General features: G+C 40.4%; 1 protein-coding gene across 1 annotated transcript in view; it reads left to right on the top strand.

Moving 5' to 3' along the window:
* CTNNA3 (catenin alpha 3) overlaps positions 1–2,003 on the top strand; it is a 928,050-nt gene extending 926,047 nt beyond the window's left edge. The window contains exon 18 of the mRNA XM_084634510.1: positions 1,632–2,003. Within this exon, the coding sequence (XP_084490636.1) occupies positions 1,632–1,919 (288 nt within the window). The 3' untranslated portion in view covers positions 1,920–2,003. The remainder of the gene's footprint in view (positions 1–1,631) is intronic.
* The last annotated feature ends 10,915 nt before the right edge of the window (positions 2,004–12,918 follow it).

Here is a 12,918-nt window from a genome sequence, read left to right as displayed (position 1 = left end):
CCAAATTGAAATTGTCAGCCTTACAATTAAATATGAACATGGTGGCTCCTTCCTTGAAGATAAAAGCTACTCATTCAAGTCACTGATCTGATTTATACAGTATATGTATCCCCTACCAAGGCGCTGTTTCAATATGACAACAGCAAAGACAGCTTAAGTTGAAGGCAGAAAGAATCTTTCTGTAATAAAATACTAAAGGGAAATAAATACTAAAGAATTTTAACACCAGCAAGGGGACCACACTCAAAATGAAATATGGTATTGTCCAGCTGTTAGCTGGCTCTGTTATAAACTATTTCCCATATAAAAAGAAATGAAATTGTAAACATATCACCTAACCAGGTGACACGTCTCCTGGTCCAGTATTTTATAAATGTTGGGACAACTCCTCAAGTGCCCTGATCTGCTATGGAAGGCCCAACCATGGTCACTAGGGAATTCTGCACACCCTGTTTTTCACAGACCTTGGGTCTGTGTTGGCTCTGCAGGGGAAAAGGTAGAGAGCAAGAAACATGTGTCGTCGTCCCCAGTTTGGCCTGTAACAACTTTCCTGACTTGCAACTGCAATGCAACACAACACAGCCTAGGACTTCTCAGCCACGTACATGTGCTAGTTAGCGCTGACATGATTGTCCTAATTAGCAAATTTTTAATTATTATATTATCGTGCCCACAAGTATTCATCAAAGATTCCTTTACTTTAAAATTTGCATGAGGATGGCAGAAGTTCTTTAAATACAGGGAGTTAACAACATATGCCAACAAGATAAGGGTTATACTGTACATTCTACCTGTTTTCGCTGGGATTTTCAGAAAGTAATATCAGAATGAAGGGACGAGTCTGCTCATCTAGTCTGACCGCCCGCAGAACAAGGCCATAGAACTTCCCCCAAATAATTCATGTTTGAACTAGAGCATATTTTTTAGAAAAACATCCAATCTGGCGCCGAGTTAGAAGAGTGAAATGACTTCCCCAAGGACACACTTCATAGCTGGAAATAGAACTTAGGTCTCCTTAGTCCTTTTCTATTTCCTATACAGCCCATGATGCCTTTCTCTCTTAAATAAACCTCATGGAATTAGGCATGCATTTCCCTTTGAATTTCAACGGGAGTTGTGCACCTAACTCCTAGTCTCCTTTGAAAATCCTAAAAAAAAATAAAAAAAAGATACCATACTCCTGTGGAATACATTTACTTGTCACAATATTCCTACATTTCTCTGGAGCATGCAAGGGAGACATTGAAATACCGTGGGAACAACTGGAGAATTTTGTCTAGTGCTGGTTTGTAAGGAACCAACATGTAGCACTTTCATTGGTCTTCTGTATGGTAGTCTCCTTACCATCAATATTAAATGCAATGATACATTGCAGAAAGCCATCATGAATTCATGTTAAAAAAGAAACATTTTTACACAGACATTTATATTCCAGCATCCCAAATTACTTTATAGCTGTAAAATCTGAGTAGTGGAACAACATGAATACAATGATCAAACATTCCTGGCAGAAACAAAGAAATCAGGTTATACTATGTTAGTCTTATTTTTAAAATGTTGTTTATTTCTGTGTAAATTGTTATTAAAGCCAGACTGATTTTCTAGGCTAACAGCAATGTTTCTCATTACAGTTGGATAGTGTCACTTCACTAATTCAGGCTGCCAAAAACTTAATGAATGCTGTGGTGCAGACAGTGAAGATGTCCTATATTGCCTCCACTAAGATCATCAGAATTCAAAGTCCTACTGGCCCACGACATGCTGTTGTGATGTGGAGGATGAAGGCTCCAGAAAAGAAGCCCCTGATTAAAAGAGAGAAGCCAGAGGAAATCTATGCAGCTGTCAGAAAAGGTTCTGCTAAGAAAAGAATCCATCCTGTTCAAGCTATGAGTGAATTTAGAGGAAGAGCAATAATCTAAAATTACTATTCTGCCACTGTGCACATTTCATACCTTGCAACTGCTCATATGGCATCTTTATTTTTCCACTTGTTTAATTCTAGAAGTATGCTAATGTTTGGAAATGCTCTTCTTTTTGTATGTTTAACATTAGCGGTAGCGTATTTCATCTTTAAAAACAGATATTTAAAATGCAGATTTGATTAGTTAATAGTATACCATTTAAAATAACCTTTTAAAAATCATCTTATGTTATTGCTCACTCTTTACAATGCCTTTTTTTTTGCAGCTGAGCATTTTGAATGATAGGTTAGGATGCTGTGTTATAACAAGAGTTAGCCTTCATGTAATTGAAAGGCAAGGCACAAGTAGTCAACTTCATCACTGGTGTAACTCTCTTGACTACAGTGGGGGTTACACCAAAGATGAATGTGGCCTGACAGTTTTATATTCAGAGCGCTTTATGACATACAGGCTTCTATGGGTAGGATATATTGGGCCATCTCCTTAGCTGGCCTAAATCAAAGGAAATGTACTGAGTCACACCACATAGGGATCTAGCCCATTCACTTATCTAAATTGAAAGACATTTTAAAAGATTTTTCTTCATAAACATTAGGTATAAACAAAAATGGAATAAAAGTTTTAAAATATTTGACAGAACAAAAGGTGGATTGTAACAATGGGGGTTGTAATAATATAATATAAAATAGAGCTGATTGTAATGAAACTATAGCAATAGTAATAACTCTAAAATTTAAAGAGCTCTTTGAAACTTTTATATTAATCCACATTCTGCTTCCTGGCCTGCTCTATGATTGTCACTCATCTTCGTAAGTCCTAATAAATCAGGTAATAACAAAATTATTTTAGATTATTTTGTTAAAAGAAAGAAAAGAAATAATGGTAAAAATGATACAAAGAAACATATGACTGGTCCTGACATCAAGGAGAGGTGTAAATGTTCAGGAAGTACCCTATAAATATCAGTCTTTGCAAGATAACTGCAGTGGATTAAACTACGTGTCCATGGCACCAAACAGCACAACTAAATTAGTTGTAGCCAGCTTGCTAAATTACTTTATTTCAAAGTATGCCATGAAGCTAAAAATGGTGTTAATTGTTAAAATTATCACCTTATTCCTATAAAACATTCAGTGAAATAAACTATTTTCAAGCAAATGCAAATCTTAGCCTATGTTCACAATGAATTTGTGACCATGAGCTGAAGTGAGTCATACAGCTACATAGCCAGGAGCTTCCCTTCCTGCCCAGTCATCCACATGCCTCACCCTATGTCCTAGGCATCAGTACTTAGCTAAAACACCTTTGGCCAGAAGGATTGGTGGTCCACCTCCTCCCGTCGCTGTGTGTTAGTGTCTGCCTAGGAATCCCCTCTCATTCCACACATTCATGATGAATAAGATCGCTGCTTCTTCCTCAAGCAGATTTTTCCGGAAGCCAAACACTATGTCTGCTGCCTATCCACACTTTATTAAAATGTTACAGAGAACAGGATGAGCCAATTCCTTTCCCCCATAGGGGAGGATGGTCAGGGAAAATATTCCCCCCACCTTCTGAAGCCATCTTGTAACTAAGCTCAGGGTCATGACACATCATAACCCCAAGGGTGTTTGCTAAGCACCCCCATTAGTACTCTAGCAAACAGTTACTAGGGATAATGAGGTTTGTTGTCTCTCAGATTAGTTACTTAGGCCCAGATTCTCAAAGGTATTTAGGTGCCTAACTCACATGAGGGAGGTGGCTAAATATCTTTGAGAATCTGGGCCCAGGTGGCTACAGAGATGAAAGAGGTATGGGGAGGCTGGCACAAGCTTGCCTCTTCACCCCCTCAAAGCATTTAATGGTGTGGAGAGCAGCCCATAGCGCTTAGCAAGGTGAATGGGCACCTGCCATTCCTTGTAGTTCTAGCGAGAAGGGGGTCAGCTGTTTTGGACATTCTTTGTGGAGTTTTGCATTTTGGAACTCAAACCTCCATCTGCTATTTCAGGTTCTCTTCCAGCCCCTGAGAGCAGAACTGTACAAGGTTAAGTTTGTGCATCTACCACCGGGGGGCGGGGGGTGTCACACAGTCATCCGCATTGTCCTTTCAATAAAGCCTTTAGGCTCTTGGAGGCATGCATTTGTTATGGGTCACTTTGGTATCAGATGTTTGTAATTAATCATGACTTCAGGAATCACATTAATAATAAAAAGCATGTGGCACACCCCAAAGAAGATTTCTCAGATTTTGTGTGTCCTGATTAGTCTCCAGTACTAGTCACATGTAGAACAGATGTTGAGTCACTTTATACATATCGCTCTCACAACTACATACCACACTGAAATTAAAAGCATGGCCTGAGATGGTAGCATGAAAGTGAGTTTACAAAAAAAAAAGTTCTAATGGGAAACCTGGCAACTTAGCTTCAGATTAAAAACACTCTTATTGTTAGCGAAAACAGATGTTGAAACCTTAGGGCCAGATTGTACCTACAACCCCAGCTCATGTTGGAGGCTCTAGCAGAAGCTCTGCAAGGCATTGTGCCTCAAAATCCAAAAGGACTGCCACACCACCACCCGGTAGGAAAGTGCACTGTTGCTTCTCCTCCCTCCACCCATTTGCGGTAACGAGCCTGCAGAAACACTACCAGGGATCAGTCCTTGTACTTGAAATGCTGGATGATACCTCTGGGGTGTGGGAAGGGAGACCAAAAAAAACCCCTCATGTCCTCCCAATTTGCATACCTGCATTGTAGCCATTCACCATCTGGCCCTTTCTATGCTCTTGCAACCCTACCAATCCAAGAATATTTGAAGAAAAGGAGTTTTAAGAAAAGAGTATGTTTTCACTGCTTATTTTCGTCCAACATAGTGTCTAAGTCCATGTTTGCTGGTATGCTTTACTTTTAAAATACACAGGCAGTGTGCCCACACATGCTTAATACGAAGAGCATCATGGAGAAAAGATTGGCAGGTATATTTATAGACTGCAAGTACCAAAAAGAGATGAGTTTTTAATCTATGTGCTTTATTTGATGTAAGTTACAGTTCCACAGAGTGACTATTATTAAACCACCATCTCATTGCTTAACAACTCTGCCTGCATTTGTATTCTCCATTCTTTTATAACATCAGTTATCTATATCTGACACCGCTATTATAAAATAACACTGATGGCCTCTGAAAGAAGACATACGATGATAAAAGGGACATTGGCTGAATATTTCTGTAAATCATTTGATACAAGTTGAAATCTGTGGGAAAATATAGCAAATTACAATATATCTGGAACCAAACCGCAGCGCAGGATATTTTGATTCAGATCTTCTGAATCCAAATGTCAAAGCTTACTTTTGGGGCACCCCTGCAGAAATTCAGAATGCAAGCTCTGACCCATTTAGCTTGCCGTAAATATATTATATGTATCTTACAGGAGGTACCTAGAAGGCCCAAACAAGACTTGGGGCCCATTGTGCTAAGCACTGTACACAAACATCTAGCAAGAGTGACACAGCAAGGAACTGAAACCCGGCCTCTCAAATCTCAGGCTACTACTGCATCTTCTTTTCTGTCTCACCAGTGTCAGCAAGGTGCAGTGGAAATCCTTCAGCGAAATAACATATAATACTGACAAGAAGCAACATTAACATATCCCAGCTGTAGTTTACATATTTAAAGATGTACAAATCATCAAAAATTAAATGTATGCTCAGTGCATCCACCAAGATCAGGGGCATGTCCTTCCTCTGCTTACAGAATATTAACCAGCCAAAGAAAAGTTTTATATAAGACCTAGCCCAATAGACATCACTTTCTTCCTGGCTGGAAAATGAGAAGTCAGTCTCAAAGTTTAAAAAAGATGTGTGGGATTGGGGGGGAATATGGGCAAAGGTTTATCACCTCCAGTCACTCTGAAGGACCGGTACAGTAAGATTCAATTTTTTTTTTTTAATGTGACGGAAGGCCTCACTCTTAACCAACCAGCAATCAGAAGAGGTGGTGTTTCTCCCACACCCCCCACATACATTTGTGACTATTATTTGTTAGCTCAGTGCATCAGTTTTGTCATCACTCAGAACACCCAGCCATTGTGTTTGGATGGCTTTGGTTTTTGTTTGGTGCCACTAAATAGCAGTCATCATTTCCTTTGAAAGCTGAACTGTCATAGAGCCAACATCTGCAGCTTTCCAGGGCTTGCACAGCTCAGGGTCTCTGATGCTTTCCATCTGACCTGTGCCTATTGTTGAATAAGTGAAGCAGTTAACAACAAGCTCTGTCATTACTCAAACAGCTTTCTTTTAAAATTCAATGAAATAATACAGACTATACGACGTAGATGGAATTTTTCATTTTTTAAGCACATGGTACAAAAGGAAGCGTGCATAATCCAGTTCTGTGAATCCAGTGATATTTTTCTTTAACAAATAATTTGCCTGTTTCAGTTTTCACAGGTGTTGTCATGGTTTCCTTCAGTGTTTAATATTTTTAATTAGAAAAAAGCCACAGTCTGCCTGCTTAGGCCGCGTAATACTTTACTCTGTAAATTTTCCCAATGATTTCATTCCTCCCTAAACACAGTGAGCCATTGCTAATAAACACAATTCCTCTGCGTTCTTTGTCTCGAAATCAGTTTTACCTCTACCTCTTTTACTCGTCTTAGGGCCTGATCTACCCTACAAACTTATGTTGGTGTCACTACATTGCTCACGGATGTGGAAAAGTCAACCCCTGAGCAATGTAGTTATACCGATCTAACCACCAGTGTAGGCAGGAGGGCTTCTCCTATCAACATAGCTACTGCCTTTCAGGGAGGTGGAGTACCTACATTGCTGGGAGACGCTCTCCCAACCTAGTGCTGTCTACACCAGGGATTAGTTTGGTATAACTACGTCGCTCAGGGATGTGTAAAATCCACAGTTACACTGCCAAAAGTTTGTGGTATAGATCAGGGCATAGGAAGAGCAAAAGAGGTAGAAGTGAAACAGTGATTTCAGAGACAAAAAAAATGTAGTTATACCAACATAAGTTTGTAGTATAGGGCTCAAGGTATAACTCGGGTGTGCCACTAATCTGACTCCTGTCCACAAACAAAAAATTCAAGCTGGAAGAAAGTGGTACTTTAAACCTGAGCTAGGTGGGTGGGTGCGGGAGCTGGAATGTTTCTGAACCACCAGCTATTAAGGCAAAGGAGATGTGCAGGCGAGTTTCACTATGTATCACTCAAGTGCTGTTTCACAGTGGTGGTCACTTTCATGCAAGCCAGGCTAGCTTGTGTGCAGTAACTTACACTAACTCTTGCAGTGAAGACAAGCCTGAGTTGGGAAAGGTGCCAATTATTTGTCCCTGTGCTGATATCCTATGTCAGTTTAAAATTTCTGTAGCTCTTTTAAATGTCTTCTTGTTCTAGCTACTTTGTCTGGGTCCACTATTGTAGAATTTAAGAAAGGTGTGTTTATCCAACAATGTTTTATGAGGTTTAAATAAGCTTTAGAAATTATTTGAAGTCTTTATCAGCTGTGAACAGTAAAATTCCATGCTGTCACACCTCCTTTCATTGCTGGAGGCTTGTACTTAACCTTGGTGCACAACCTTACAGTTTAAAATATCATCTTGGCTGTACATATGGTTGTGGGGGCCAGTAGCTAGATAAATTAAAGTCTAACACTTAGGTTTGTTATCATTTGTTTTGTTTTCTTCATATACAAAAAAACTCACTGGTGCAAAAGGTGAACATTAGTATGACATTAAGACACTGTCTATTGATCAACCCCTCTCCACCCCATGAGAATGTATTCTGGTAGCATAGACTTTATATTTGTCTGCAATACCTCATCAAAACTAGTTTCCTTAAAGAAAGAGCAACACAAGTACATAATGTTTCATATAACAAAATCCTAATGTCTAATTTTAAAAAATCTCCTCAGTTCAGGACCCTAACAGTACTCAGTGGAGACCCTGGAAGAAGAGCTCTGTGTGAGCGGGACACTTGTCTCTCGCCCCAACAGAAACTGATCCACTAAACGATATTTCCTCTCCCACCTTGTCTCTAATATCCTAGAACCCAACATGGCTACAACAACACTGCACACCACACTGTGGTGTCAGGAGTCTCTTTACATCCAGTTTACAGAAAAGCAAGAAAGAATACATGGTTCACCAGAGAATCACGGAAGGATACTGTATCAATCATATTCCCTGTCATTTGAGGTAAATGGTTTGGCACTCCTATTAACTATGCAAAGTTACAGACAGCAAACAAACTACCCTGAGACTAGTATGATCCTTCCTGTCCCCTTTGCAACAGTGACTCCCAGGTTACAGCGTGAAGGAGAAGCGGGATCTCCTCTATATCCTGATCCGACAGTTCTAGTAGTTTTGAAAACCAAATAAACATTATGCCTGCCATAGCTGTACCTGTATTTTAATAAGTTAATCCCTAACTGTATCTGTGAGCTACATGTTCCCTTGGTCCTCTACCAGACTGGAAATAAGGCATACATTTTTGACAGTGAGGGTAATTAACCATTGCAACAATTTACTAAGGCTTGTGGTAGAATCTCCATCACGGACAATTTTTTAATCAAGATGAGATGTTTTTCTAAAAGATCTGCTCTAGGAATTGTTTTGGGGAAGTTCTATGGCCTAGGTTACACAGGAGGTCAGACTAGATGTCTTAATGGTCCATGCTGGCCTTGGAATCTATGTATAATTTTGCTAAGTATAATCTTCCTAGGTAATAGACACTGCTTAATAGCACCAAGTCCAGACACAGGGGCTGCCAATAAAAAGTTTGCACTTGCTAATAGTGTCCTCAAAGTGATATCTGAGATATGGCAATTTAACCTTATAGTAAGAAAAGCATATAACTCCAATTTTTAGCAAATGTTGATTTTATTTAATGGTTTTTTGGTCAGGTATGAGTAAAACAAGTAAGAGAAAGGGATGGCTGTGAGGAAGCCATAGGGTTAAAATGACTTTTTTTTCCTCCCAAGCCCTCATTGAATAACATCCTATTACAATTACATGGGAAAAAGCCCTTGGGCCCAGATTTTAAAGGTGCTTAGGCGGTGCTGCGTTCGCTGTTGCAACTCCCGATTTAAAAGCCTAAATCCCATGCCTCTTAGCATTCTTCACCCATTAACATGGGAAAGTCACTGTGAATAGATCCAAGTATATATTACGCCCCAATTATGACGACAACAATAGTTTTATTTATATGCCACCCTTTAGCTCTATAATAGCTGTTACCCATTAAAGCCGTCATGGTGCTGCTGTACAATAGAATAAAACTACTATAATAAAAATGTAATCTTCTTCGGAAATTGTCCAATAAAGTGTGATTTAAGAGAACACTGGTAAAGTGATTACATATTAATTAAAAAAATCAAATAGAAAATGTCCAGATGACCTACGTCTTTGTTGCTCCCTTACAGGATATAAAATGGTTCATACTTTGTTTTCATGTCTTATTTTTTAAAGCAACATTTTATTTGTGAAAGTAACAAAATTTGACTGACTGATGAAGAGTGTGTGGATCTTGGTAGGGGGCTAGAAGAACTGAAGTGAACAGATTTTTGAATACATAAACTTTTGTGATGGGTACAATGCTAATCTTAGCCCCAAGAAGTGTTCTCGTCTAAGTGTACCAAAACATAAACTGACCAAAAATGTATGTATACTTTTGCTATTTAAAAAAGTCTCTGAATTTCTACAGCAGAGAAATTAACAGAGGAAAGATGGCCTTGTGGACTGGGCCTCCAAAGATCTGAGTTCTATTCCAGACTCCAGCTTGCTAGAAAATGTTCTTGTAAAGGGCCCTCCCACATTTGCAGGAGACAAATTGCATGACTTGTGCATTTTTTAATAATCTCTAATTTATAGGCTTCAAAATGTCTATTTTTTTCTCCATTGGCAAAAATGATTGACTTTAAATAGGTAGGAGATTTCAGAGGTGCCCTGTCATACATGGACCACACCTCTTCTGGAGTCTCATGTACCTCTGTCAATCTGGCCTACACTGTGAGAGGGCATTTGCCTTTTTGGTATCAGTTATGTAACAGAAGGTGAGACATGATTTTACACAGCTGAAAATATCCCTGTGGCTCAGAGTCTGTGGGTAGACTGTGCCTCTCCAGCACAGCCCCGCACTGAGGTAGGGTGGGAAGTGGGTGTGGCACTGCACCACTCAAGTGGCCACACTGAAGGCAGCTTGTCTCAGAGAGGCAAACTGTTACCTGGAAATCCCTGCTGGGGGGAAGTAAACTGCCTCCCCTCTTTCAGAGGTGCAGCATACTCCCCTTTACATAGCTGGCCTGCTCTGCTTGCTGGTGCACAGATGAGGGGACAAAGAAATAGCCATGACTCGGCCTATTCTCTACCCCTCCTCAGCCAATTTGTGGGACCACATGTCTTTGAGGAAGATTTTCAGTATCAGGTTGACACTCCTTTGACGGCTCTGGAGGGAGTTCTGGGTAGACCTCACACAACTCAGGGAAGCAATGGAAAGAGGAGTTCTTTACTCCCTTTCTTCCCTCACCTGGGAGCCCACATAAGGATTAGCCGTAGTGTAACCCTATATTGTCTCTGTCATGAAGCAGTTCCTGATTCCAGACCATTCCTCCTAGAGTATAAATTGTCCCTGGAATTTTTACAGCAATGGTTGAGCTGCACATGCTGGAGACTTCCATAGCACCTTGTAGCCATCTCAAATCAATTAATATACAGTGTTTTCCATTACCTCTATTAATTTCTATTAGAAGCCCTAAAGGCCTGATCCTGCATTCTTTGCAGAACTCTCGTGGCCATTATTCAGAATTGCCCAAGCAATGCAGGATCAGGCCCCACCTCTGCTGCTGCTAACCTAATTTTTTGTGCTTTTTATACCATGCTTTCATATTCAGTAACAAACTTCACACCATACAATTACATATTTAAAAGCACTTTAAACTAAAGGCATGCCTCCGGGGGTGGGAGGAAGAGAATGAGCGGGAGTGCAGTAGGGCTTGAATATATGATCCAGGCAGTAAATATTCAAATGTTAAGATTCTAGCTGCCACAGCAGGCTGCCTATTTACACAACAGCCGCTGAAGTCCCATACATTTGGAACGTATTCGCTTTCACAACCTCCTACATTTTTAAACACAACTGAATCCCATCAGTCAGTTTGTCCTTTACTGTCAAGAGAGAGACTGGGATTCTAGCTCCAACACTGCAGGCAAAAATTATTACAACGTGTGCTAGTCTGTAAACTCCTTTCAGGATTGCCACGAGGCAAAGTGAGGATAATACTTAGTCCTGCCTCAGGGCAGGAGACTGGACTAGGTGACCTATCAAGGTCCCTTCCAGGCCTACATTTCTATGAGTATATGAAGTGATTCGAGGACTGAAATTTTGGTTTGACAAGCAATACTAGGCTATTCCTATAGGGCTAGTTTAGCCCATTCTTCTAACATAATTGAAACACAGCAACAACATTTGATTTGGACCCCAGTAAGACTTCCTCTGCTCAGCTGGGCTCTCCCCTACTGGGCCCTGAACACTTCCAGGGTGGCCCCCTATGAGCCTGTGATCCCCTCCCCACACTACTTTCAGCCTCATTTGCATGTATTGATCATGAACCTCATCTTGTCCAACTCCTTTCCTCCCACCCAAATAGCTTCACTGCATCTCTGCCTCCCTGTCCCTCTCCATTTCTCTTCACTCCATATTTTTTAACCTCTCGTAATCACCCATTTCACTACAGCATGCTCCTCACAAAAAACTCTGGGGCCAGATCATTGGCTGCTGTAAAGCATATACCCCTCTTTGACTTCAGTGGAGTACATATTTAAACCAGCTGATGGTCTGGCCCTATAATTCTAGCCATTAACATATGGAACAATGTCTTTGATAGAAAATTTTATGTACTGTGTATAGCCAAAGCGAATTGCCACCTATTGTAATTGTAACTCTTCCCCCTCAACGTGTTACTCCCTTAATGTGCTTTGTCTAATTTCAGCTTGTAAGCTGCTCAGGAAAGGGTGTCTTGCTATTTGGTTGGTATAGTACCTCCAAGCCTGCTTTGGACACTGCATTGTAAAATAATCAATATTGCTGTTACGTAAAACCCGGCTCCGGTTTGTGGTGGGAAGGGGCCCAAATCCAAATTCTGATTTGCAAATGCTCCATGGACTTTGAGGAAATTTAAATGTGAAGCAAATTCTTCCTCTCTTCAATTAGATCCCCTAACAAAGCCTCTGCTGCACAAGGTCTCATTTCAAGTCTTTGTATATCTGTCCCTTCTATCTTGGTGTTATGGCTCTGGTTTTGAGAGGGTGCTGGAGGACCACATTCCTCCTGGACATAATATGGTAGCTACTGTAGTTCTTCACCAGTGGTAGACCAAATATAGGTAGGAATTTGTGGTTTAAGGTCCCACACTCTAGCTGGCTAATACTGATTTGACTCCTTCCTTCCTGTTTGCTAGAGGGTACAAAGAATGCCACTGTAATAGGGATTGCTCCCACCAAAGAAAGTTTTCCCTCCTTTCCCTTTCTTCCGGCTATATTTCAAACAGATTGCCATGAAAGTCAGCTGTATCCCCCTATGCCTTGCCCATCGCAAGGCCAATGCTAAAATATCAAAACACGAAATATGAAGGCCAATGATGTGGCTATTCAAAGGAGAAAGTACCAATTGATTGTATGGTCTACTGAGCCAGGCGGATGGTGATGGCACATCCCCAAATCTGTTATTATCATAATGCCTGGGCTGAAAATACTGTTAATTAATTTTCTACATCACCAACAGCTGAGCACCAAAGCTGAGAGCCAACAACAAATGACACAAAGTACACACACAAATAATTCCTCTCAATGTCTCCTGAAATATCACAGAAATGTGCAGCAAAGTAACGCAGATGATGAAATGTGTTCCCAAGTAAAATAACCCCTCCAACATTCTATCTGGACTATTGAAGAGCCCTGAATTTATCTTTACACAAAGAAATGAATTAAAACTGCACCAGCTTCATGCAGA

The sequence above is a fragment of the Lepidochelys olivacea genome, assembly GCF_965140295.1.
Source record: "Lepidochelys olivacea isolate rLepOli2 genome assembly, chromosome: 7".
NCBI classification, from domain to species: domain Eukaryota; kingdom Metazoa; phylum Chordata; order Testudines; family Cheloniidae; genus Lepidochelys; species Lepidochelys olivacea.
Note: the sequence above shows the minus strand (reverse complement) of the source record. Positions and strands in the feature narration are given on the sequence as shown.